The 23,588-nt window shown below is 30.9% G+C and overlaps 1 protein-coding gene across 4 annotated transcripts in view; it reads right to left on the bottom strand.

Annotated features, from left to right (window-relative positions):
• Window positions 1-23,588, bottom strand: part of Atg2 (Autophagy-related 2) — a 286,485-nt gene that overhangs the window by 47,871 nt on the left and 215,026 nt on the right. For all 4 annotated transcript variants that reach the window (XR_015039434.1, XM_085810699.1, XM_085810697.1 and 1 more), the window contains exons 30-36: window positions 19,606-19,715; window positions 8,747-8,948; window positions 8,422-8,458; window positions 1,911-2,148; window positions 1,656-1,823; window positions 1,235-1,357; window positions 1,062-1,131 (exon numbers count right to left, since the gene is read on the bottom strand). Coding sequence is in view for 3 of the 4 variants with exons in the window: in XM_085810699.1 (XP_085666825.1) it covers window positions 1,062-1,131; window positions 1,235-1,357; window positions 1,656-1,823; window positions 1,911-2,148; window positions 8,422-8,458; window positions 8,747-8,948; window positions 19,606-19,715 (948 nt within the window). In the remaining variant the exon portion in view is untranslated. The remainder of the gene's footprint in view (window positions 1-1,061; window positions 1,132-1,234; window positions 1,358-1,655; window positions 1,824-1,910; window positions 2,149-8,421; window positions 8,459-8,746; window positions 8,949-19,605; window positions 19,716-23,588) is intronic.

The following is a 23,588-nucleotide window of genomic DNA, read 5'->3' as shown; positions in this document are numbered from 1 at the left end:
CCCAAGACATTTATTCTAATGTCTAATAGGTGTATAAAGGTCCTTTTCTTACAAAAGTATGTATAAGAGTATAAGGTAAGTGTATAAGGGTCCTTTTCTTCCAATCAAATCTCAGTTTTAAACAGTAATTCATCTTTGCCTCTCCTTCGTCTTCTACCATTTGTCACTAAATCACTTTCAATCTACCTCTTGATATTTTCCCCCGAGGTTACAAAGTCCACTTCAGTTTTTCTCTGCAGTGTTTTTTAAATCTAAAGGCTGTATTCTACACTTATTTTTACCTACCGTGGACTTTGGGCCTTTATTTGTGGCTATTAAACATGCCCAAACTCTAATTTATTGAATATACAAATATTTTATATTATGTTTAATGACACAGAAATTTCCAAAAAACCTCTAAAAATATTAACAAGATAGCTAGCTACTAGCAAGTACAAACTCTTCCTCCCCCTTTTTTTTTTCTTAAAGATGTTTTTAATATTTTTAAAGATTGAAGCAAATGAAAATTTTAAAAACACACAGTGATTCATAATTCTAGTAATATGAAACGTGTTGAATAATTTTAAAATTTACGCAAAAAATAGGCCATAAAGTGCTCCTAGTACAGTGCATATGCAAATACCTTCTTTAAAAAATGTCCATTTAAATAACTACACACGAGTTAAAAAGTGGAAGGAGCAGACTGCTGAAAACTGGACAAAAACAGAATGCAATTTTTTCAACAGCAGAATTTTCACATAACGCAAAAACTCAGTATATTGATGTGAATATGAGATAAAAAAAGGTTTGATATATCATCATTATGAATTAAATCTCAGATTTATATTATGGAATGGGAAGCACATAATATCTATAACTGCAAGGGTAATAAAGAAGTAGCATAGTCACTGGCATCATGTTTTTAGATAATATTTTTATAACAGATACACATAACACTAAACACTGCTGTACGAATTATACTTTATTAAGACATATTGTTGTAACAAGTATAATAACTTCGAAAGTATTAAAAATCACCATTAATATTTATGCACATAGATAAAGATGTGAAAATATCTTACCTTCAGAACTGTCTTCTGGAAAAATTTCTAATACTTCCTGGAAGAACTCTATTAGAAACATCAGTGCATCCTATTTAAAAAAGATGTGTTATGTCAGGATTTAAAGAAATATATATACACATTTCTGCATTAGAAATTAATTGCACAATATTTTCAAAATATATATAACTTACCTGATCTACATTTAATCGTAATGGATTACAAGACACTTTCAAAGAACACTCTACATCAGAATTACTGTATGATGCAGATGATCGCTTTGGATCTGGTCTTGTATATACAGCTTTAATATCAATCTAAAATAACAAGATACAAGCTCATCAAACAAATAAATGAATGAAATAACTAATACATTCATCCAAATCTTATTCTCCCCTTCCTAAAAAAATTAAATCTAGGTAAAAATTACACCTAGAAATAAAATAAATAAATTGTAGAAATGGCAAATATTGGTTTATAACTACATATACAATGAAAAAAAGACAAAACAAATATAGTTCATACAACAGAATGTATAGACACAGATACATATCAAATAATTATGTATTTCATTTTTAAATATTAATAAAAGTTTAATAATAAAAAAATACTTACCATATTGGAATGAGATTGTCGTGGCATTGTTTTATTTGAATATTGATAAAGGAATTTATTTATCTGGGAAGAAGCTAATCGATCTCTGATTTCAATATCATGTATCAGCAATATATAACGTGAAGCATATTCGTTGTCAAGGGGATAAATTTCACGCTGAAATTGCACCTAGAATAGCATATAATATACATTAATGTATGTAAAAATTATCTGGACACAAAGAAATAAATATTAGAATTTTATTTATCTATTTACCTTATTTAAATGCAATTCCATCAAAACATTATGATTCCGCTCAAGACCACCTTTACAAAGCCAAGTTTCTAAGCTACTGTTTTTATTTTCATCAATTGTCACATGTTCCATCGAAAAATGAACTGCATTTGCATCAAAAGTTTTAGTTAAAGGCGTTACTTTGCAAAATGACACAGAGGTTTTATAAGTATCTACATCAATACTTTTTTCATCAGAAAATGTTACTCCATTATCCACACTGTTAAAAAAAAGTACTAATTAAAACATCCATTAAGAAAAATATCTCACCAAAATGAGATGAACACACAAAATAGTTGGGACAGTTCTTTACTACATCAAAGACAAACTACAATATTCAATCATACGACTAATAAACACATTCTTATGTTCTTCCCCTTTGGAAAATTTTCTACGAAAACCTTCGAGTAGAGATATTTCTAACCATATAGCAATAAATTTTTGATTCCAACACTGAAACTTTTTTTTTTTTTTTTTATAAATTGTACATTTATGTACTTAAAAATTACAGAAAAACAGGCATCTCTAATTTTTGTACACAAATGAAAATTTTCAATACGGCCTTAATTAACTAAGCATCTTATTTCTTCCCCTAACGGGAACAGATACAGATATATGATACAATACTTTAAAAATTACCCAGTTTAAATTTGTATCTAAATAAATTTTCCTTAGGTCAAAGATAAAATTAGTAAACTTCAAAACTAGTGATTTGTAAGTATAAGATGTCCAAACACTGACAGTAAAATAAAGCTGTTGATGCCTCCCACAGCGGTACAATCCAAAGGACCAAAATCTAACAATGTTAGTACAGCAGGGTTGCCACTCAAACAGGAGAATGAAATTCCCTGACTTTTCCAGGTTTTCCAGGTGTGTTTTAAGAAAATTCCAGTTTATCCGCATAATGCACTTTGGCTGTGCTACGAAGTAAATTAATTATGGTATTACTTTAAAACACAAAAATTCGCCGTATATATAAATATAATTTCCAAAGCATTACTATTATAACCATAAAAGGAGTTGTTTTCTCCATTAAAGATTGAGATTAGAATCTGCCCAATCTGATTAAAAAACGTCTTTTTTGCAGATATTTTGAAGCTAAATGAAAGAAAAAAATCTATTTAATGATATTTTTAAATAAATTCAGGTATTTTATATTTATTTAGCAGCATACATAAGCAAAAAATATGTGCATTAAATTTTGTGATGGTATGTCATCATACTGCTAGAATTAATTTCAGGACTATGCCAGAGAAAATGTCCTGAAATTTGAAAGTATTATTTAGTAATAATAAATAAATTTAGATGGAAGAAGCAACATTAAATGATATGAATAACATAAAAATAATTACTAAAAAATTGAATTAGAATAATCAATGATATTTTAGCGACTATAGTTATATTAAATCCGTCTTTGATTTGTTTTAAATCAAATTCCTCGTCATTATAAATATCACGAATACACATCAAATAGTTTTCTGATTGCAATTTTCTAATTTCGACTACGCGTAATGTATGCTTTACGCGTGTGCGCGTTGAAAGAAATGTTTAATAAAGTAAAGAAATAAATATTAAGCTTTTTTTTTTCGGTAAATTTTGATACCCTTTAGATCATAATTGCTCTTTATTTCATATTTTTAATTTTATAATTTCTGTATGCCATCTTACCAGATTTAAACTGATGATCTATAATCCGGAATCGCCGAAGTCCCGACAAGTCCGGATTAAAGACTTTTGACTGTATTTTTTATTTTATTGCAAAATAACAAATAAGGCATTTATTGCCAAAAAAAAAAAAAAAAAAAAAAAAAAAAAAAGTTTAAAAGATTTTGCAGTAAAATCCTAATATACGCTAGGGCCTTGGCACGGTTTTGAAAATTGTCGCCAACACCAAAATGACCCGTTTATTGCTCATCATAATGTCGGCAAATCCTGTATGTAGAACACCTGGAGGCTATTCTAACCAAAGAACATCTAAGTAAAGAAAGAAAGATTCCATAGACGTAATGCTATTACGCTGCTAGAAAGCAGAGGGAAAATTCGCCAAGGGATTTGGTGACGGAACCTGGCGTCGAGAATTTCCCTCTCCGCAACGTGTAAAAGAAACTGAGGAACACATGTTAAGAAAAAATTTTCTTTGACTTTTCGCAATAATTTAAACACGGATTTTCGTACTCTTTTTGTTTAATTAAAATAATTAAATCATTAATTAATTTACTTATGTGAAAAAATATTTTCTTTTCCTTTACTCTTTCGCATCGAAGTCGCCTGTAACGCCCATTCATTCAGGCAATGGCAAACTGCCCCAACGCCTCATTTATTTTCTACCTAGTGCTTCCCCCCTCCACGTTAGTGTATGACTCATTGGTTTCGCGAGTTGTTAAGAGACACATTAATCATTCTTTTGAAGCAACTAAAGAACCTTTCTTATCTGAATGCATGTTCGCTCTTCTTTGTCACTGCCAGGTGAGGTGACTCGCATCTAGACCACTTATTTTGCTTCTTCCTCAGGTAAAGAAAACATCTTTCTGCCATTCTGTAGCTTCATCAAAAAATGTTCAGAAGACGTAATACATTAATGCAAGAAGAAATAAATGCCATATTATTTGCAGAAACAGATGAATCTGCTTCAGTTGAATCCGATGAAGATGATGAACATGCAAACAATGAAATCGAACACAATGATAATTTAGAACAATATGTTTTAAAAAGTGACGAAAGTTTGTACTATCTTTGTGATACCTTTGAACCAGACTGGAAGAACAATATAAATAATAAGGACATAAAATTTGGATTTTTCTCTTCCTCACCTGAGCCACCTCATAATTTGCCAACTGGATCATACTTATGCCCGATGAATACTACAAAGTAATTATACAAAATACAAATAAATATGTAGAATTTTGTGGAAAAAAAAAAAGTGGTGTTGAAGAGATGGAAGCAATACTCCTTTACAATAAATGAGACATATACTAATACAACCGATACTATATAAATGAGATATGGGCTTTTATATCTGTTTTTTCGTATTGAGCATTATGCATTTACGTAGAATGAATGATTAATGGTCCCAGAATCCTATACTTGTGGCAACGAAGTGATAAAGAAATTAATGTGTAGAGATAAATTTTTAAATATATTAAACATTATTTTCATATGTCCGATAGAGAAAAGGAGGTAAAAGAAAATGAAGAAAACTTTAATTTTTTGCAAAAGTTAGAGCCTATTATTTCTGAGGTAAAAGGGTGGTTTTCAGATTGTTTTAAGCCTTATAAAAATCTTTCCATTGATGAAGCTATGGTAAAATTCAAAGGGTATTTAGGAATTGTACAGTATATGCCTTTAAAACCAGATAAGCGCGTGCTTAAAATTTGGAATGTCATGCACATCTTATTTGGGTTACACTGTAAATTTTGATTTGAATGGGGGAAAACGAGATAAAATTGTGAGGTCAGGCAAAGGATTGAGGTATGACATTGTCACACATTTGATAAAGTCCTTAACAAGCAAAGGACATGAACTCTATTTTGATTGATTTTTTTACCAGCTTTCAGCTGATGGTTGATTTATTGAAATTTGACTTTTATGCTTATGGAACTGTTATGTCAACCAGAATGCATACTAACTGAAATTAAAATGTTAAAATTGAAAATCCTAAATGAAAGTCAGATTTTTTAGAGTAAAAAATTTCCAAATTTGTTGTGCATGTTTTGGGTAGACAAAAAGCAAATTTTTATGCTGTGAGCCAACACCTCAAATGAGCTGTGTTATGCAAACAGAAGAAAAGGAGCAGAGAAAACTGAAGTCCTTTGCCCACATTCTTTATCAATATATAACACACACAGAGGAGGAGTAGATTTGGCAGACCAGAGACATAAATATTATACAGTTGCCAGAAAATCATTCAAATGTTGGATGTATGCATTTTGGTTCCTTCTAGACATCACCATCACCAACACCTATATAATTCAGCTTACTACAAATTATCTCCAACAAAAACGATCAAAAACTTTGTATCATTTCAAGCTGGAACTATTACAAGAATTAGCAAATGTGTATTCACACAGAAAGTGCACTTCAGCATCATTTGAACCCACTCCCAGTCATTTTCATAAGCGAAGAAAAATCGAAGGACGTAAAAGAACTTGTGTTAGATGTCGGCAGCAAAGAAATAAAACTTCAACAAACAAATCCATCCAAAGCACATGGGAATGCGAAATCTGCAAGATGTGCCTTTGCAAAGGCTGCTTTGAGAAATAGATTTTCCAATCTTTTTTACTATATGAAAAAAAGGCCCTTTTCAGGGCCAGCATATAACATAAAAGAAGTGCATTTGTCTACTATCTAAACTTAAACATTTTTAAAGCGAAATCATATGATTTTGGTATGAAAGTAACAGAAAATGCAAAAAGGAAATTAATTTTTCTTATTTCACACATTATTAAAATATTCCTATTTATGTTTTATGTGAAGCAAAATGAACATAATAAACAGTTTAACTATCCTTTTCTTTATCTCTTTTTTGTATCTTACACTTGAAATTTCAAGCAAGTACAAGTGTTATTTTAGTTCGAATATTTATAAGTGTTCCTACTCATGTATAACTATAATTTTTATGTTAAAACCATTAAAAATGCCCCTATTAAAGTACATTTTTTTAAAGTTGGAGTTTTAAAACAATCATATATGTACAACTAATAGTCATTTCTCAATATACAAGTAAAACTTTCCTGCTAAGATAATATTAATTCACAAACTATTGATTCAAATCTACACAAATTAATAAAATGCATGTTGGTAAATGCTTATTGTTAATCCTGTAAATGGATGCATATTACATGAAGGGATTTCAGCAATAAAAGAGATTTGATTTCCTATAGCACTTCTTCTGATATAAATTTCTATTCAGCAGCACTAACTTTCTGAGTGAAGATGTTTTTCTGTTTATTAACATAAAATTACGGAAATATAAGACATTTCTAATTTTTGGGATGGGTGGCTGATAACTGGTAATATTTAAATTCTGTCAAACCACCATTTATCAACTACTTCCATGAAAATGTTTCTTTTCTTCTTGCACTGACAATAGATAAAAAAGTAACATACTTTTCCATTTTATATAAGAATAAAAGAAAACTAAATTACTAAATTCAAATAAAAACAAATCCATGTATACGAATTCCCCTATATATGTTTGTTTATTATAAGAGTCACTGCACTATCATTTTTATACAATGGAAAATGTTATTGAGCATATAAATATATATATTTTTTTATTTAAATTAAAGCTATGACATCTTAATATTGATTATTTTATGAAATATAAAGTATTCAAATCATTGCAAAAATGAGGAGAAATACCGAAAGCTATAGATGTTCGCAGGTGCAATCCGGCCCTAAACTGAAACTGGACACAATGGATGAAACCGCAGAAAAACCTCCAAGAGAGAAGCAGTCATTTCACTTAAGTAGGTTATTGTTAATGCTGTAGCTGTCTACTAGGTAGGGGTAAGGAAAACTATTCCAAGACAAATTCGTAAACACGGGCGTTTTCGATGTTTGATGAAAACAGATATGGTCGAATCTCGACGCAAAAGAGTTAAAGAAATTTCAAACAATATTAATTTTATGAACTCTTGATAATGTCCTTCGAACTTTGACACCGGCTTTGAGCTTTGGCGACAGACATTTCGCGCATGCGCAGCTGTTTCCCTCTTTGTTGCGGAGTTTTCCTTCTTAACAATACATATTCTTTGATTCTAATCTCCTTATTAACGTATACTAGGATTAACCCGATTTTGTTTTACACAAGAATAAGTATTTCGTTTAGTTCAACATGCACTGCACATAATATTCTCAAGGTTAGTGGAAACTAAAGTTACTGGAAACTTGATTTGCCTTTCTAAAAGACAATCTAACTGGAGCTGCGAAAATTGACTCTATGCGAGCTGTCTGAATGACGCTCACACAATACACAATTCGTCAAGAAAGTGATCGCTTCCAACGTCGGCTGAAAACTCGCTTTTTTGGGGTGATCGCCGTATGAAATTCCCTGACTTTTTCAGATGTTGACTAAAATATTTAAATTCCCTAACTTTTCCAGATTTTGACTAAAATATTTAAATTCCCTAACTTTTCTCTCAATTTTTTTGGTCAAATTTTGAATTCCCTGACTTTATCCAGTTTTCTCGGTAGCATGGCAACCCTGGTATAGGTTCCTTAAGACAGAAACAACCATTTCAGTTAAGTAGTTATTGTTAACTTCCTGGTAGTTTAAATCCTTTGGGGAGATTTTATTTGAGAAAAAAATTCATAAACATGGTTTTTTTGGGGGGGAATTTGACACTAGATTTTGAAGTTTACCAGTTTGAAAAGAGTTTAGTAATTTAGAGTTTAGAGTTAGTACATAGGATTTTTTTTTTAAAACATTTACTATGGCACTTCAAAATATTATTTCCAGATTCTTTAAAATAAAGATTAAAAGTCAAATCACCTATGAGACACTTTCTTAGCCTTTCTTTTCTTCTTACCTGTGAATAATAAAATCTATTAGTTAGAAACAGTACAAACTTTGAAGTGAGTGAGTAGATAACAAACAATTACATATCAAGCATTAAAATATTTATAACTAGAAAAAATGCAAGTATTCACATGCGCTTAAAAAAAAAAAAAAAAAAAACACTCCTAAAAGGCAATAGGTATCTGAAACTGAAAGAAACATAAATTTTTAATTCATGTATGAAAGTTATGCATTAAAAATATACATGCAGTGATACAATGATAAAAATATCAGTAAAATTTACAAATATCATTCATACCAGGGCTGCTTTTGAAATCACTGCCTCCATATAAATGCCAAACTAATGACATTTCTCGCAAAGCAAAAAGTACCAAAGGTTTAGGAAAATGTTTAGGTGCTTTCAAAACATCCAATTTTCCAGGAGGAATAGCAAAATGGTTATCAACTATTTTAATGGGCTCATCTGTTAGCATTCTAATTTGAGGTTCTCCATTTTTTGGCTAGAAAGACAGAACATTTAGCATTTTGGAATCATTAGCAAAATGTTCAGAAATATAAAAATTGCTATAAGCTTTTCACATGTACACATTAACTAAATTTCTAAATAATAGATCTATATGCAGTAAAAGATAATTTTCAGAATTCATGGAATCACCTATAATTAACAGAAAGTTCAGAAATATAAAAATTGCTGTAAACTTTCAAAACATTAACGAAATTCCTAGTAAAAGATAATCCCCATAATTCATAGAATCACTTATAATAGAGAAGGCTGTCACCTATAATAACATAAACTAATGAAAGAAGGAATATATCTTCTTAAGCAAATTACCTAGCATAAAAACAAAATCAAATTTAATACCACATTATTCTTGGAACTGATTAAAAATGTATATTTAATAGAGTATTCTTAAGCAGAGTTGAAAAAATTTAAACTCATCATTACGGCTTTCTCGTTAAATTAAAAAAAATCTTCTAGAAGAAAAAAAAAGTATTTACCTACCTATCACATTCACTTAAAAAACAACTCTTGCTTTGACTAGTCAAAAATTATCTTTAGAAGGTTCCCGAAAACTGGAATGCTGCTGACCTTTGAAAAAAATTTCATTTCTAAAAAACCCCATTCCATATCTTCTACTTTCAGTAATCCTTTTCAAAATTCAAGTGGCTCTTAAAAGACTCTCTCCTCACCACTTTTACAAATGAAAAGCGCTGTAATATCCCCAAAATTATACAATATAAAAAGAACATAAATTGTGGTCTAACTTGCAGTAATTTCTGCAAAATAAACTTCAAAATAATTTATTAATACTCTTAAGTACCATAAGAATACATAAACATAACTTTACAGTCTCTTATACTAGAAATACAATTCTATTTCCTACGAATGCCATCTACGTATATATATATATATATGCATATATATTAAGGTGTTTCATTCTTTCAAAGATGTGATTTTCATATTAATTTGCTTATGCCCTGAGTCTCAATGATGTAAAAGATACATGTACCAAATTTCAAGAAGATTGGATATTTAGAGGTAGCACACACTGATCACTTTTATCTCAAACTAGTTAAATTTCTAATATTGAAGACCTTAGTACTCTCTCACACATTAACTAAATTTCTAAATAATAGATCTATATACTGTAAAAGATATTCCACAGAATTCATGGAATCACTTATAATAGAAAAAGCTATCACACATAATAACATAAACTAATGAAAAAATGAATATATCTTCTTAAGCAAATTACCTAGCATGAAAACAAAACCAAATTTAATAGCTTCTTGCGTATTTTTTTCATCTTTTGCAAGGAAATTGAATTTTAAAATGGGAACCAAAAGAGGAATTTAGCTGCTACAAAAGGTGCCTAGTGTTGGGTTTTAGAAGCTTGGTTCCATTCTTTAGTTTATATTTATCAACACAAGGAAATGAAAGAAACACTTTCATATGCTGCTAAATCTATCAGTACTAAACTACAGGAAGTGTAGAGGAAAGCAAATATCTCTGTTACATGCAGGATGGTATCCATGCTGGTATATAGAAGCTGTACAAAAAATACCAAAATCTGGGTATAGAGAAATTGAGAAACACAAATAAGGTGACCTTTGTTGAGTTGTTTGACATTTCCCGGCAAAATATAATGAACATGACTAGAGTATCGTAAGAAGATAAAGAATTTCTTACGTCAAGAAAGATTTACAATGGGAGACAAGCCTCAAAAATAAGAACTATGTAAAAAAAAAGATAAAAATGATTCATAGAATAAACATTGCAATGCTATCACTAAAATAAATAAGGCACTTATACTGGAAGACTCATCTCCATTGTTATTAGCATCCAGTGATGAAGAGGCTGAGTTTTCGCCTCCAGCAATGAATAAATGATGTTTAAGTCCTAGATTAAAAAATCTCGATCAGACGCTCACATCTACTTGGGATGGAGAATCTCTCACTATTCACTGCAGTTGCAATAAATGAAGCAAGTACTTCATTTACAGCAACTGCAGAGAATTAAAAAATAAATAAATAAATAAATATTTCTGCATCTCCAGCTCCTCCTCATTTGGTCTTGCACTGCGATAATAAATTGTTGCACTGAGCTGTCCATAGGAGCGACCAAACTTGAATAATCCATTGATGATAGAGCTGCAGTTCTAGCAGCTGGCAAAAGATTTTGAGCATTTGCATGATGCACCTGTTGCCCTAAGAAAGGCACTGGTAAGTAGGTGGCTGAAGTAGTTCTTCGGGAAGTAGACCGATTTAGGATACATAATAATACCATTGGTATGTCTTCTGATACTATAACGTAGACTACAGGACTGATCCAAGGGTCACATACCAGAATTGAAAGGAAATTTGGACAAATATTGCTATGGTTGGCTTGCAGTCATCGCATCCATGAACAAAACTGAAAAGAGTATTTGAGAAGCATTGTGGCATACCATCAAGTGGTCTTGACATTCTGATTTTTTAGAAGCTCCAAAGTCTGTGGTTTTCAATTGATAAGAAATCATATACAACGATGCTGGATGGTGAAAGTCTATTTAAGGCTTTCTTGAAGATCAAGAAGTGAAAATGGTTAACTACTTCCAAAATGTTCTAAAAGATGAGTTTTAAAGTAAAAAATGAGTTTTAAGTCATCGAAAAGAAGACTACAAAGAGTTATTATGACTCTCACTCCTGTACTTAGGAAGTTGGTTTCAAAATGACTTCAATTTCTGGATCCCAAGGGCTCTGCATTAAGTAAGGTAGATGACAAAGGCAATATATACATTTAAAATTGTCTTCTTCACTAAACTGTTGAATACTCCTCAATGAGAATTGAAAGGAATGAAACAGGTTTGTCAGCCACCTATATGTTCACTTTTGGCTCGAAGCAACTGTAAATTGATGAGCTCCAAAGAATGATTTGGATATGCTACAACTTCTGAGCATCCATTCAGATGTAGACCTAAAAAAAAGGAAGCATTCTCACAGTTGCTAAGAGACACCTTTGGTATTTGTCAGAAACACACGTAGAATTGGCTATTTTTAGAAAAATGTATTACTCAGACTGATAAGAAAATATGAAAAAATATAAAAATTTACAAACTAAACCTGCAAAGAAAAAGAAAATGAAATTATTAGAGGGTAAAAATCTAGTTTTTCAAGGAAAAGACCTGAACCATTTTGTTACTAATAAAACAAAGATGTTCCCTGAGTTCTTTGGGATCCACAACAAGACAGAATACTACAGTGATTCTCTAAGAAGCAACGTGAACTCTGTGAAGTGAGTAAAGTGACTGAAAGTAATGCTCTGCGACAACTACAGTCAAAAATGGTTAATTCGGACACGCATAATCCGGACCTCAAAGCTACAAACTTTCTGCGCATGTGTCGCTTTGACGCATGCGCATAGGCGTTTACGCGTGCGCGTAACACCTTTACGGCTGCGAATACGTGCATGCACATAATACGTTCACACATGCGCGTTTAATGTGTAACGAACGGTATAAGCTAAGCTAAAATTATCTAATTCAGTTAATGTTGCAGATTGCATTGTTCCTTAATCTTCAAATTGGATCCGGCTTATTATATTTTGCAGACTGTTAGAGCAATTTTATAAAAGTAAGCTTGAACTTTCAATTATGTCAAATAGAATTTCCAATATATATTTACTAATATGTAATTTGTATCTACAAAGCGAAAGTATGTTTTGAAATCCAAAATCTGTTTATCAATTTCACGCAGCGGATTGGAAGTTGATCTGTCAGCACTATCTTTATCTTCAGGGCAGATGTTTTTGTTTTATTTGGCTTATAATTCCTTAATAAATGTAGTATTTCATCTCGATATACTCCGTCTTTGATATGATTTAAATCAAGTTCCTCGTTATTATAATTCGCTTCCGATAGTGAAGAAAGCGACACAGAGGTTATTGAAAACGAAAAAATTTCGATTGACAAATGAGTCACTATTCTTGACACAGCAATTATAGGACTTGAACAGCGGAACTTTGTAACTAAACAAGAAATTATGTCTGTTTAATAGAATTAAAGAGAAAATATGATCACATGAAACGAAGCAACTTAAACAACTTACATTGAAAAAAATGTTTAATAAAGTAAACAAATAAATATTAAGCTTTTTCTTTTTGTAAATTTTGATACCCTTTAGATCATAATTGTTCTTTATTTCATAAATTATGGTTTCATATTTTTAATTTTCTAATTTCTGCATGCCATCTTACCAGATTTAAACTGATGATCTATAATCCGGAAAAATCGATAATTCGGAATCGCCGATTTCCCGACGAGTCCGGATTAACACCTTTTGACTGTACTACAAATTCATTTTCAAAAAGCTGAGAAAATGCACGTGATTCAATAGAACACATTGTGCGTGTTAATGGGTGAAAAATTAAATATTTTAAACTCTGCTGAACAATGATATACTTTAAAATATTTTAATTTGCACAATGGAAAAACACTTCTCATAAATAGCTGAGTTTGTTTATTAAATTCGAGACAAATTACTATAATTGCATTTTCCTCAGTGGAAAAACAATTTTTATAGTGTAAAGTTTTCTGATCAAATTTGAAACATATATATCTTATGCTTTGCAGAGTGGCAATGCACAGCTTTTAAACCACTGATTTTTTAATCAAAAGTTTGTTAAGTTAGCATGAAATATATGTATATAAAGAGCGCGGACCCCATAGGTTGTGTGTTTATTTAATTAAATCTAACATAGATAATGACCTTCCTCTGGTTTTTAAGGTTGAGTGTGGCAGGTTTTGCAAAGGTTGGAATTATATTCTAGATTTATATAGAAGACAAATAAATAAACAAACACATATTTATGTTGTGTTGCAAAACTTATCAGTGTTTCATAAACATGTCTAAAAGGAACAGCATGGGACAAGCCAAGATCAAGTGACTTTACAAGAAACTGTCCTTAGTTTTTGAAAATGTTTCACAAAAGTGCTTCAAAAATTCTTTTAAACTATATTATTACAATTTTGAGAATGGCAACTCCTAAAGAATTTACTTATTTTAATGATTTGCATCAATCACTCTTGTGTAAATTTTGTTCTGTACTGTGATAAAAATAAAAGTGCTGATAAACGAATCAACTTCTACACCAAGCACGACCTTTAGCATTCTCTGATGGTCATCATCAAGCTACACTGGTAGTCAATTTATCCTCTTTCTGGATTGCTCTACACCTTGAAAGAGTGAAAAAATTTTTTATTTTGAACGCATTTATGTCTGGTAGACATATTTAGTTCTTAGTGTTAGGATTTCTTCTGGCTTCTGATAGTACATGGCAAATCACAATTAGTTTTAATTTGAGTATATGTAACCCAGTACACAGCATGTGTACACAGAATTTCTGTCCTAACATTAAGTGGTGTCCACGAGAGATCTTAAGAAATAAAATTTTCAGAAAAAGGTTTTGATGTATTAAAGTATATTTAAGAACTATTTTGTAAAGTATTTTTTCTTGAAAGTTAAGTATGGATGCTTTAAACCCTTTGTTAAATGTATGAAGCCTGGATCATTTGCTAAAGAATTTATTGAAAGCTATTCGGTGACTTGGGAAAATTATGATAAAGCTGTTTTAGTTTTAAAGGGACATTTTGGAAAACCTGGATTATCATTATAAATTTATGCTAGTGGAATAATTAAATTAATTGTTTCTAATGTTTAGGCAGATAACAAGGATAAATTAACATTTGATAAACTATATGACAAAAGCTCCAGACCTTCAGGTTTAAAATTAAATGAAAATATATCATGGTTATTTCCAATGGATTATGTCTCATGGAGGATGTTTTAAAGGCTTAACAAAGGAATTCACTCTTTAACCAGTCTGAAGGTTCTTATCAGTTCTCACCTTACCAGTTTGATGAAATTTTTAAAGGCTGAAGTGGAAGGTGAGGATAGATTAAAGTTGGCATGTAATGGACTCGACAGTGTTAATCCTAAAGAAGGATATCATGATAAAGCAAGAGGTGAAGCAGAAGGCAAATTTAAGAAACAGGCAAATGTTCCAACTGCCCCAGCTTTTCTTAATACTAAGGAACTAGCTTGTATATTTTGTAATAATATGCCTGACAATAAAAACCATTACGATGCACATTCATTATCCTTTTAATGGAAGTGTTTCTAAAGTTAAAGAAAAAACAAATTGTTTAAAATGTTTAGAACCAAATTATATGCCAAAGTTCTGTAAACAGTTTGTTAGGTGCTTTGCTTGTGGTAAAACACTTTACTTATTTTGTGTCCAGAAATTAATAACAAAGTGAAACCCCAAATAGAAAGGCCAACAACAGACAACTTACACACGTACACAACCATGCAAACTTGTACAACAGAAGTATCTTTAAAGACTATGTGGATAATAATAGATGGTGTCAAAATGTATAAAGAAGTTAAGAGTACTCTTAGATTGTGGTTCCCAGAAATCATATATTTTAGAATCATTAACCACAGATTTGTAAAAACCAATCACCTCCAAAGAAAATGTTATCTTGTTTTATTTTGGGGGAACCAGAATAGAGTCAAAAGTTGCATAACAAATATCAAGTAAAATTATGTTCATCCAGTCCAGGAAATTTTAAAACTTGAATTTTTAGTTCAGAACGCAATATGTGGGGATATACACATACTGCATTTTGATCACAATATGTGGGTGCCCAAGGGTGCGATACTAAAAGAGTAAAAACAAAACAACATTCGGTTGACAGATTTGGGAACAGATTATCCAAAAAATCGAAATGCTCATTGGGTGTGATGTCTATGGAGGAATTCTTACAGGCAAGTAAAACAATTAAAAGAAGTGTTGACAGCAGTTTGTATAAAACTAGGTTGGGCAGTTTATGGTGCATCTGATGATTTTGTTAATCACAAAGATAAAAATGCGTCAACTTTGTGTGCAAGTTTAGCGATCTATGAATTAAAAATCTCCGATCTTCAGAGCTTAGACATGATTGGAATATTAGATGCTTAGCAAAATTAATGCTGAGGTTTAAATTACCCATGAACAATTTTTAAACTCTTTTATGAGAAACAAAGATGGCCATTACTGTGTAGGATCACCTTGGTCAGGATATAATTAAGAATTATCCTCAAATCACCACACAACAGAAAAAAGTTTGTTTAATGTTACCCGAAAACTTAAGTTTCTGCATAAATATGAAGAATATGATATAGTTTTCAAAGAATGTAAGGAACAGGGTGCAAACCTGATGATGAACTGAATTTAAGGACTGCTACTATTGCCTTCCCTTAAAGATTGCTTAGTTAAAGGGCCAAATTTGTCCTTTAATTTTGTCAAGATTTAAAGAAAAATGCACTGGCATTACTTTTGATATCCGGTGTGCATTATTACAGATAGAGTTACGAAAAGATAGGGAATTTTTTAGATTTTTATTGTGAAAGAAAGATAATGTGGTTAAGGTTCTCCATCATATACGGGTAGTTTTTGGGGTATAGTCTAATTCTTTTCAACTGGAGTTAATACTTCATAGCATTTGTCATAAGTACCGAAGGAACAAAGTTCCATTGCTCAGAAATTAGACAGATCCTTTTATACTGATAAATTGCACAACTTTGGTAGGTAACAAAAAGAAGCTTGTGAATTTTGTGAAATATTCTACTGAAATATTAGCTGATAAGAAAATGGACCTAATGCATGTGAGCCTATGGTCCAGTAGAAAAAGATGGTGAGTTGTTAAGCACAGAACCCCCATTGGAGATTCCTATACCAGTTTTAGGGATTATGTGAAACAAAAAAGAAGATAACATTTTTATTGAAATTAAGACTGCAAAGTTTTCTGAGAATTTGCCTAAAAGAAAGGTTTTGTCCCAAATGCAGACAAAATTTGATTCTTTGGGTCTCTTGACACCTTCTTTACTATCTGCAAAGTTACTGCTATAGGAAATTTGGATGATAAAAGTAGACTGAGATACTCCATTACCAAAAAGTGTTAAAAGTAAATTTTTGAAATGGTATATTAAACTAAATATTCTGAAAAAATGGAGAATACAGCGGCATGTAAGTTCCTGGTCACTTTGTGTATTTTGTGATGCTTATGCTGTATTCTCCATTTTTTCAGAATATTTAGTTTAATATACCCTTTCAAAAATTTACTTTTAACACTTTTTGGTAATGGAGTATCTCAGTCTACTTTAATTTTTTTTGAGGTGTGAAGCTGAAATTTTATAGCATTTTAATGAAAAAAAGTGATTTTTGAACTGCAAAAAAGTGTTCTCTTATAAAAAGGATACAGTCAAAAGTCGTTAATCTGGACTCGTCGGGACTTCGGCGATTCCGGATTATCGATTTTTCTGGATTATAGATCATCAATTTAAATCTGGTAAGATGGCATGCAGAAATTACAAAATTAATAATATGAAACTGTAATTTATGAAATAAAGAACAATTATGATCTAAAGGGTATCAAAATTCACAAAAAGAAAAAGCTTAATATTTATTTGTTTACTTTATTAAACATTTCTTTCAATGTAAGTTGTTTAAGTTGCTTCGTTTCATGTGATAATAATTTCTCTTTAATTCTATTAAACAGACATAATTTCTTGTTCAGTTACAAAGTTCCGCTGTTCAAGTCCTAAAATTGCTGTGTCGAGAATACCGACTAATTTGTCAATAGAAATTTTTTCGTTTTCAATAACCTCTGTCACTTTCTTCGCTATCGGAAGCGAATTATAATGACAAGGAACTTGATTTAAATCATATCAAAGACGGAGTACATCGAGATGAAATACTACATTTAGTAAGGAATTATAAGCCAAATAAAATAAAAACATCTGCCCTGAAGATAAGGACAGTGCTGACAGATCAACTTCCAATTCATTGCGCACCGTGACATTCCTCCCGCCGAGCAGCGTGAAATTGATAAACAGGTTTCGGATTTCAAAACATACTTTCGTTTTAGATCCTTTACATATTAGCAAATATATATCAGAAATTCTATTTGATATAATCGAAAGTTCAAGCTTACTTTTATAAAATTGCTCTAACAGTCTGCAAAAAATTATAAGCCGGATCCAATTCGAAGATTAAGGAACAACACAATCTGCAACATTAACTGAATTAGATAATTTTAGCTTAGCTTATACCGTTCGTTATACATTAAACACGCATGCGTAAACGTTTTACGCGCATGCGCACATGCATATTCGCAGCCGTAAAGGTCTTATGCGCACACGTAAACGCCTATGCGCGTGCATCATCGCGACGCATACGCAGAAAGTTTGTAGCTTTGAGGTCCGGATTATAGATCATTCCGGATTATGGGTGTCCGAATTAACGACTTTTGACTGTATTTGCAGAGAATCCAAACAGAGTACTGGAATCTGTATAGAGACCCAATGTTTTGTAAAATTCAGCATTCTTTTCAGAATACTTTTTATGATACGTAGGAAAAGGAGATTTGTAATTGCATTCATAGCATGACTTACAATGTGTAATTAGGTATTCATATTTAAAAGGAACAACATTCCTACAACCACAGATCCTTTTTTTTTTTTAATCTAGAAAGACAAAAACGTTTCGTTTAAGACATCTTAATAACATATTTTTATATGAAGAAATCCTCTGTTGCTTTCAACAAAATACTCATTAACATATTAACCTTCTTTTGCTGTACTAAGATGCCATTTGAGAGTTTTCTTTATTTTACATAACAAATTATTTTAATTTTTGTATCTATCCTGAACCTCTCATTTTCTTGCCCGGATGCAAATTTAAAGTTAAGTGAAGAAAGTAAAAAGTCAGACAAACCCTGTAGTTTAGTCAGACCATGATTTCGTCAGGCAGCGCACATTACTAGTTTGTCCTTGCTGTTATGTTGAGTTTTTGATATGCCTTGTGGCCATTTAAAGTACATCGTTGGGTAGGATGTTGAGTCAGCCTAGTTAACCTTAAATTAAATCATTAGTACAGTACTACTCTTTATCTTTGAATTTATTCGTGAACTATTCTTAAGTACTACTCTTTATCGTCGGTGTTATTGTAAGCATGAAGTGTGTGCATTTGTATTAAGAGTTTGACAGATAAATAAATGGTTATTTTACATTTCTTATGTGGTGGTATTCTTTTACGCCTGTGTGAGAAGTCGACAGGTTCCCCCGTAAGATCATTTTAACTGTATGTTAGGCAAGAAGGTAAGATCTTACAACATGAAAAGTTCACTTTGGCTATGCTAGCATGATAATTTTGTTGCCCTTTACAGATGGAAGTCATGATGCTATTGAAAAATGTGAAAATGCTACAAAGAAATATACTATTTAAATTGGTATTTGATGCATTGTTATCGTTCAGTAAATAAGTGAACGATCTCTGGGCTTGTTTGTTTACAAGAGGTATTTTATTTTAAATACAGTTTGTTTCCAAAGCAACATCTCCCCTTTTAAAGGTTAAAAATACTTTATTTGTCCTCTAAATTAAATAACGTATAATATTTGGGCTACAAACAACATAAAATAATAGACGACATGAAATAATAGATATTACTCACCACTTAATTCCAAATCATAATTAAAATCATTTCATGCAGTTTATAGAAATCTATGTGGTAAATATTAGTCTTTGAAATTTATATTTTTATGTAAAACAATGATAAAAAAAAATAGATTACATACCATGAGTCCTACCCCAGGATCATCTTCAAGAATACAAAACTCATCATCAGTACAATAAAGATCAGATTCCTGCACATTCGGTTTTTGATTTTTCTTACCATTTTTCTTATCTGAAAGAATTATAATATAATGTTAATCCATAATAGAAAAAGATAAATAATGATATATTGGGTAATCTGAAAATTTCTGAACTTTTTAATGATAAATGCAAATGAAGGAGTATGAGCAAGGTCTGGTAAATATAGAGGATGACACAAAACACCCCACTAAATAAATCTTGTCTGACATCTGCTGAATTGTGGGGCTGAGCGCTGTCAATATAGTTGATAACATCTCAACAATTAGTTCTAGGCATTTTGCTTTAATTTTTGCTTTTGAAACTTCCATCAAAAGCATATGGAAGTCCAAACGTTTTCTGAATTTATTGTCTGATTTGGTGAGAATTCTCATAGTACACAATTTCTTTGTAGTACCATAACCTATGGACTTTATATTGTAATATTATTGTAGATTATCCACTTCTCATATCCAGTAATAAGCTGTTTAGAAAAAGTTGCTTCTTTATTTCTTTTCAGCAAAGCATCCCATGCTGAAACTTAAGCAAGCATAATTTTATCTGTTAAAGTCTGGGTTACCCATACATCATAGTGGCCTACATACTCAGTCTTCTTGAAATAACCACATACTGTCATTTTTGGAATATTTAGTTTATCTCACAATTCTTGAATTATGGAATTTTCAATTACAGTTTCTTTGAATAGGTCTTTTTTTATAGAGGATGGTCGTCCACAGCAGGCATCACCTTCAAGGTTGGATAAGTAGAAATTCCCACATTTAAAATCCACTTCGATCAAGATTTCTCCTTAGTAGCTATAACACAATAATTAGAAGAAAATAAACTTGAAATATTTGAAAAATCGCAGAATTTGCCAGATGATCGAAATAGTACTTCATGCAAGTCAAATTCTAACATTCAATCACATTATGAAAAATTCATACCATTTCTAGAGTAGTACAGATACACAATGAGCTATATATAGAGAGTGGGATAGGATTAAAGACATACACGGACTTAAAAAAAAAAAAAGCGGGGACAGTTCCACACCTTCTATTCTACTCCGCTGATTGATAAAATTCGACTTCCATTTTTCATGTCTCAAAAGCAAGACATATATATATATTGCATTAATACACAGCATTGTTCTAGCATAAATATATTAACACGAAATCAGATCTTTTCTGAAATGACATGCTAATTTTCTCCCATATTTTGATTCCACACCTCAAATTATATGAAGATGCCAAATTTTGTAGAAACTGTAGAAGCATACTGTTTTAATTAGCAGTCAAAATTTTACACCTGCACATATTTAATAATATTAATTTTTAAATTAAACTTATTTAGTTTTTTTTCTTTTATAATTTGAAATTTAGGTTAATCCTAATAAAATTCACATATTTTTTTCTGATTTATTTTTAAAATTTATGTTTTCCAGTAACTTTTATATGTTAAAAAATTGATTTTTAACCTATAAATTTTTACTATAATTTCAAAGTAGATGTATTTCTAGGCACCCTGCAAAAAATTACTTTTTTTAATTAAAATTTCTGAAGGCATATGGAAACTTATATATTGGTGCATTTTGAAATTTAGCAAATTTGTTAAAAGCAGTAATTTCAAATGTGGTTTATACACTTTGTTATGACCTTCAATGAATTCCAACAATTATGTAGAATTTTAAATTCCCAAAAAACTTTTATTGAGGATTCTTCATATAGAATTTCTTTATTCTCATTTTTATTAATACTGCCTAATCAGTATTTATTAATAATACATAAAAAGCTATTTTTTAAATTTATAAAGAATATTAATCAAAAGTTTAGGGATTTCCCCCCTTTATATGAGCAAATTTTTACCTTTGCCATTTCATCACTTGCTATTTATTCTATTTAACATCATTTTATACCCAAAGAAAAACTTATTTACAGATTTAAAAATTTTGCATTTGATATATGCATTCAATACTACTCAGTATGTCAAATAATATGGCTAAAATATTATAAATAAAAGAATTTATCTTCTCAGGAAACAGAGTGCAGAAATGTTTAAGAATGGCAAAGGCAGCAAATAAAAATGATTCTGAAGTTGTTTTATGGCCAAAGATGGCATCAACATAACTTTCTTAAGCAAACTCTTGTTTATATTTGAAAGGATTACTAATTAATATCAAAGACCTTTTTTAAGAGCAAAATATATTTTTATGCAAAATACATAGAATTTGCAAGCAAACATATTTTTAAAAGTCAACTTGTGATTTCTCAACAACTGAATTCTAATCATTAGTAATATTATAAAGAATGATTATTGTTACATTTATTTTCATATTACTATTATATCTATTATATTAAAATTTATTAAAATTCTTCTTGTAAAATAATTTCAAAAATTTAAAAAGTCGCCCTGCCCTGAGAACATACTGCTAATCTTTTAACAATCAATGTTTTAACACATGTACTCTTTCCATTAACTCTGCCCAAAAGTACAAATTACGTAAGTTTAAGTAACGATTGGCAATCTAAATTCAAAAAGAGAGTATTCAACCACTGGCTCTCTGTATCTCTCATATTCCTCCCAATTGTCTAACTATACGGTGAGGTATTTAAATATGGCGAAGCACATGGAAGGTATCAGCCGAAGGGGGTAATACCTTCACCAAGGACTTTTATGATGGAAAGGCACTTGTCTTCATGTTAGAAATATGGAAAATCATGAAAAACAACTTGCTTGTTTGCTTGAGTTGGACTTCAGGATAAACTACCAGCAAGAAACAGCTTAGACAGTGGTGAACCAAATTAGGAGCCAGGTTATTGGATTCTATTTTACTATTTGATTTTCATGTATTTGAACTATTATACTCTCTGCAAACAGCAGAGTTTTGTTAACACATTAGTTCTTAACTGCCAGACCATAATGCAAATGAACATTTAGTTACATTTGCTAGTGTATTTATAAGGTGTTCTTGGAATCTAAGCTAAAGGCAGAATAATTATCTCTTCGCATTACTTACCCTGGGAAGATTAAACAGGTGTTTAGATTAACTTTTTCAGTGGGCTCGAAAAATAGTTGTGTTCCTTCACTGGGGGCTCTTCGCTCAGCAGTTAGGGAAAGGGGGTAAAATTTTTCGGATCGAGTCTTAATGACGAGGTGATTAGTGCTCTTTTGTTGGCAGGCAGAGAAATGGTCAGCATTTATTTTTGGTCCAGTTCCAAAGCTCTAGGTGATAGAATGAAGGAAGTATTCTAATCGCTTTCACACTGCAGATAGATGTATGCAGTTTTCCCACGAAATGTAATTTATTGTTTTATTTTCAGACGAAATGTTTTATGCTACAACTAGACAATTTTGTTCATTTTTTGGTTAAAATAACTTTTTAAACTTGCACATAGGTTATATATTGAAAAATAAGCAAAGTAATCAGAGTTACCTATATTGACTTGTCAAAGTATAGAGAATTTAGTGATTTAAAATATTCAAACATATCCTTCAAACAATATATAGATTTTCATTTTAAGTATTATAATTATCCTGATATTGAAGAGCAAATTAAATACAGTTTAATTATTACAAGTGTCAATTGGAAAGCATTTTCGAGTTCCCAAAATGATACAAACCATGCAGCCATTGGATTTACACTTCTGTAAAACTCATTTCTGGAGAAAAAGAAATTGGTAACTGTGTTTGTGCTGCATAGAATCATTATTGAACAACACCAATAAACATGCACTAACAAAAATTTACGAATGCACGAGGTAAGAATTCTTTTAAATAAATTTTTCTTCCATGTGACGTTGCAAATAGCGTTCCCAGGCTTGATCTGCCTTCATATCAGGGATATAAGATTTTAATTTTTTTAACCGCTTCACAGTTTTGGGTTCGGTAAAGAAATGCAGGAGCAAATGCTGGAGGTTGAGAAAATAATATT

Source organism: Stegodyphus dumicola, chromosome 2, assembly GCF_044657685.1.
Source record: "Stegodyphus dumicola isolate Sdum_Otavi_A_Nest chromosome 2, ASM4465768v1".
NCBI lineage: Eukaryota > Metazoa > Arthropoda > Arachnida > Araneae > Eresidae > Stegodyphus > Stegodyphus dumicola.
The sequence above is the reverse complement of the archived record's forward strand: the minus strand, read 5'-3'. Positions and strand labels throughout refer to the sequence as shown.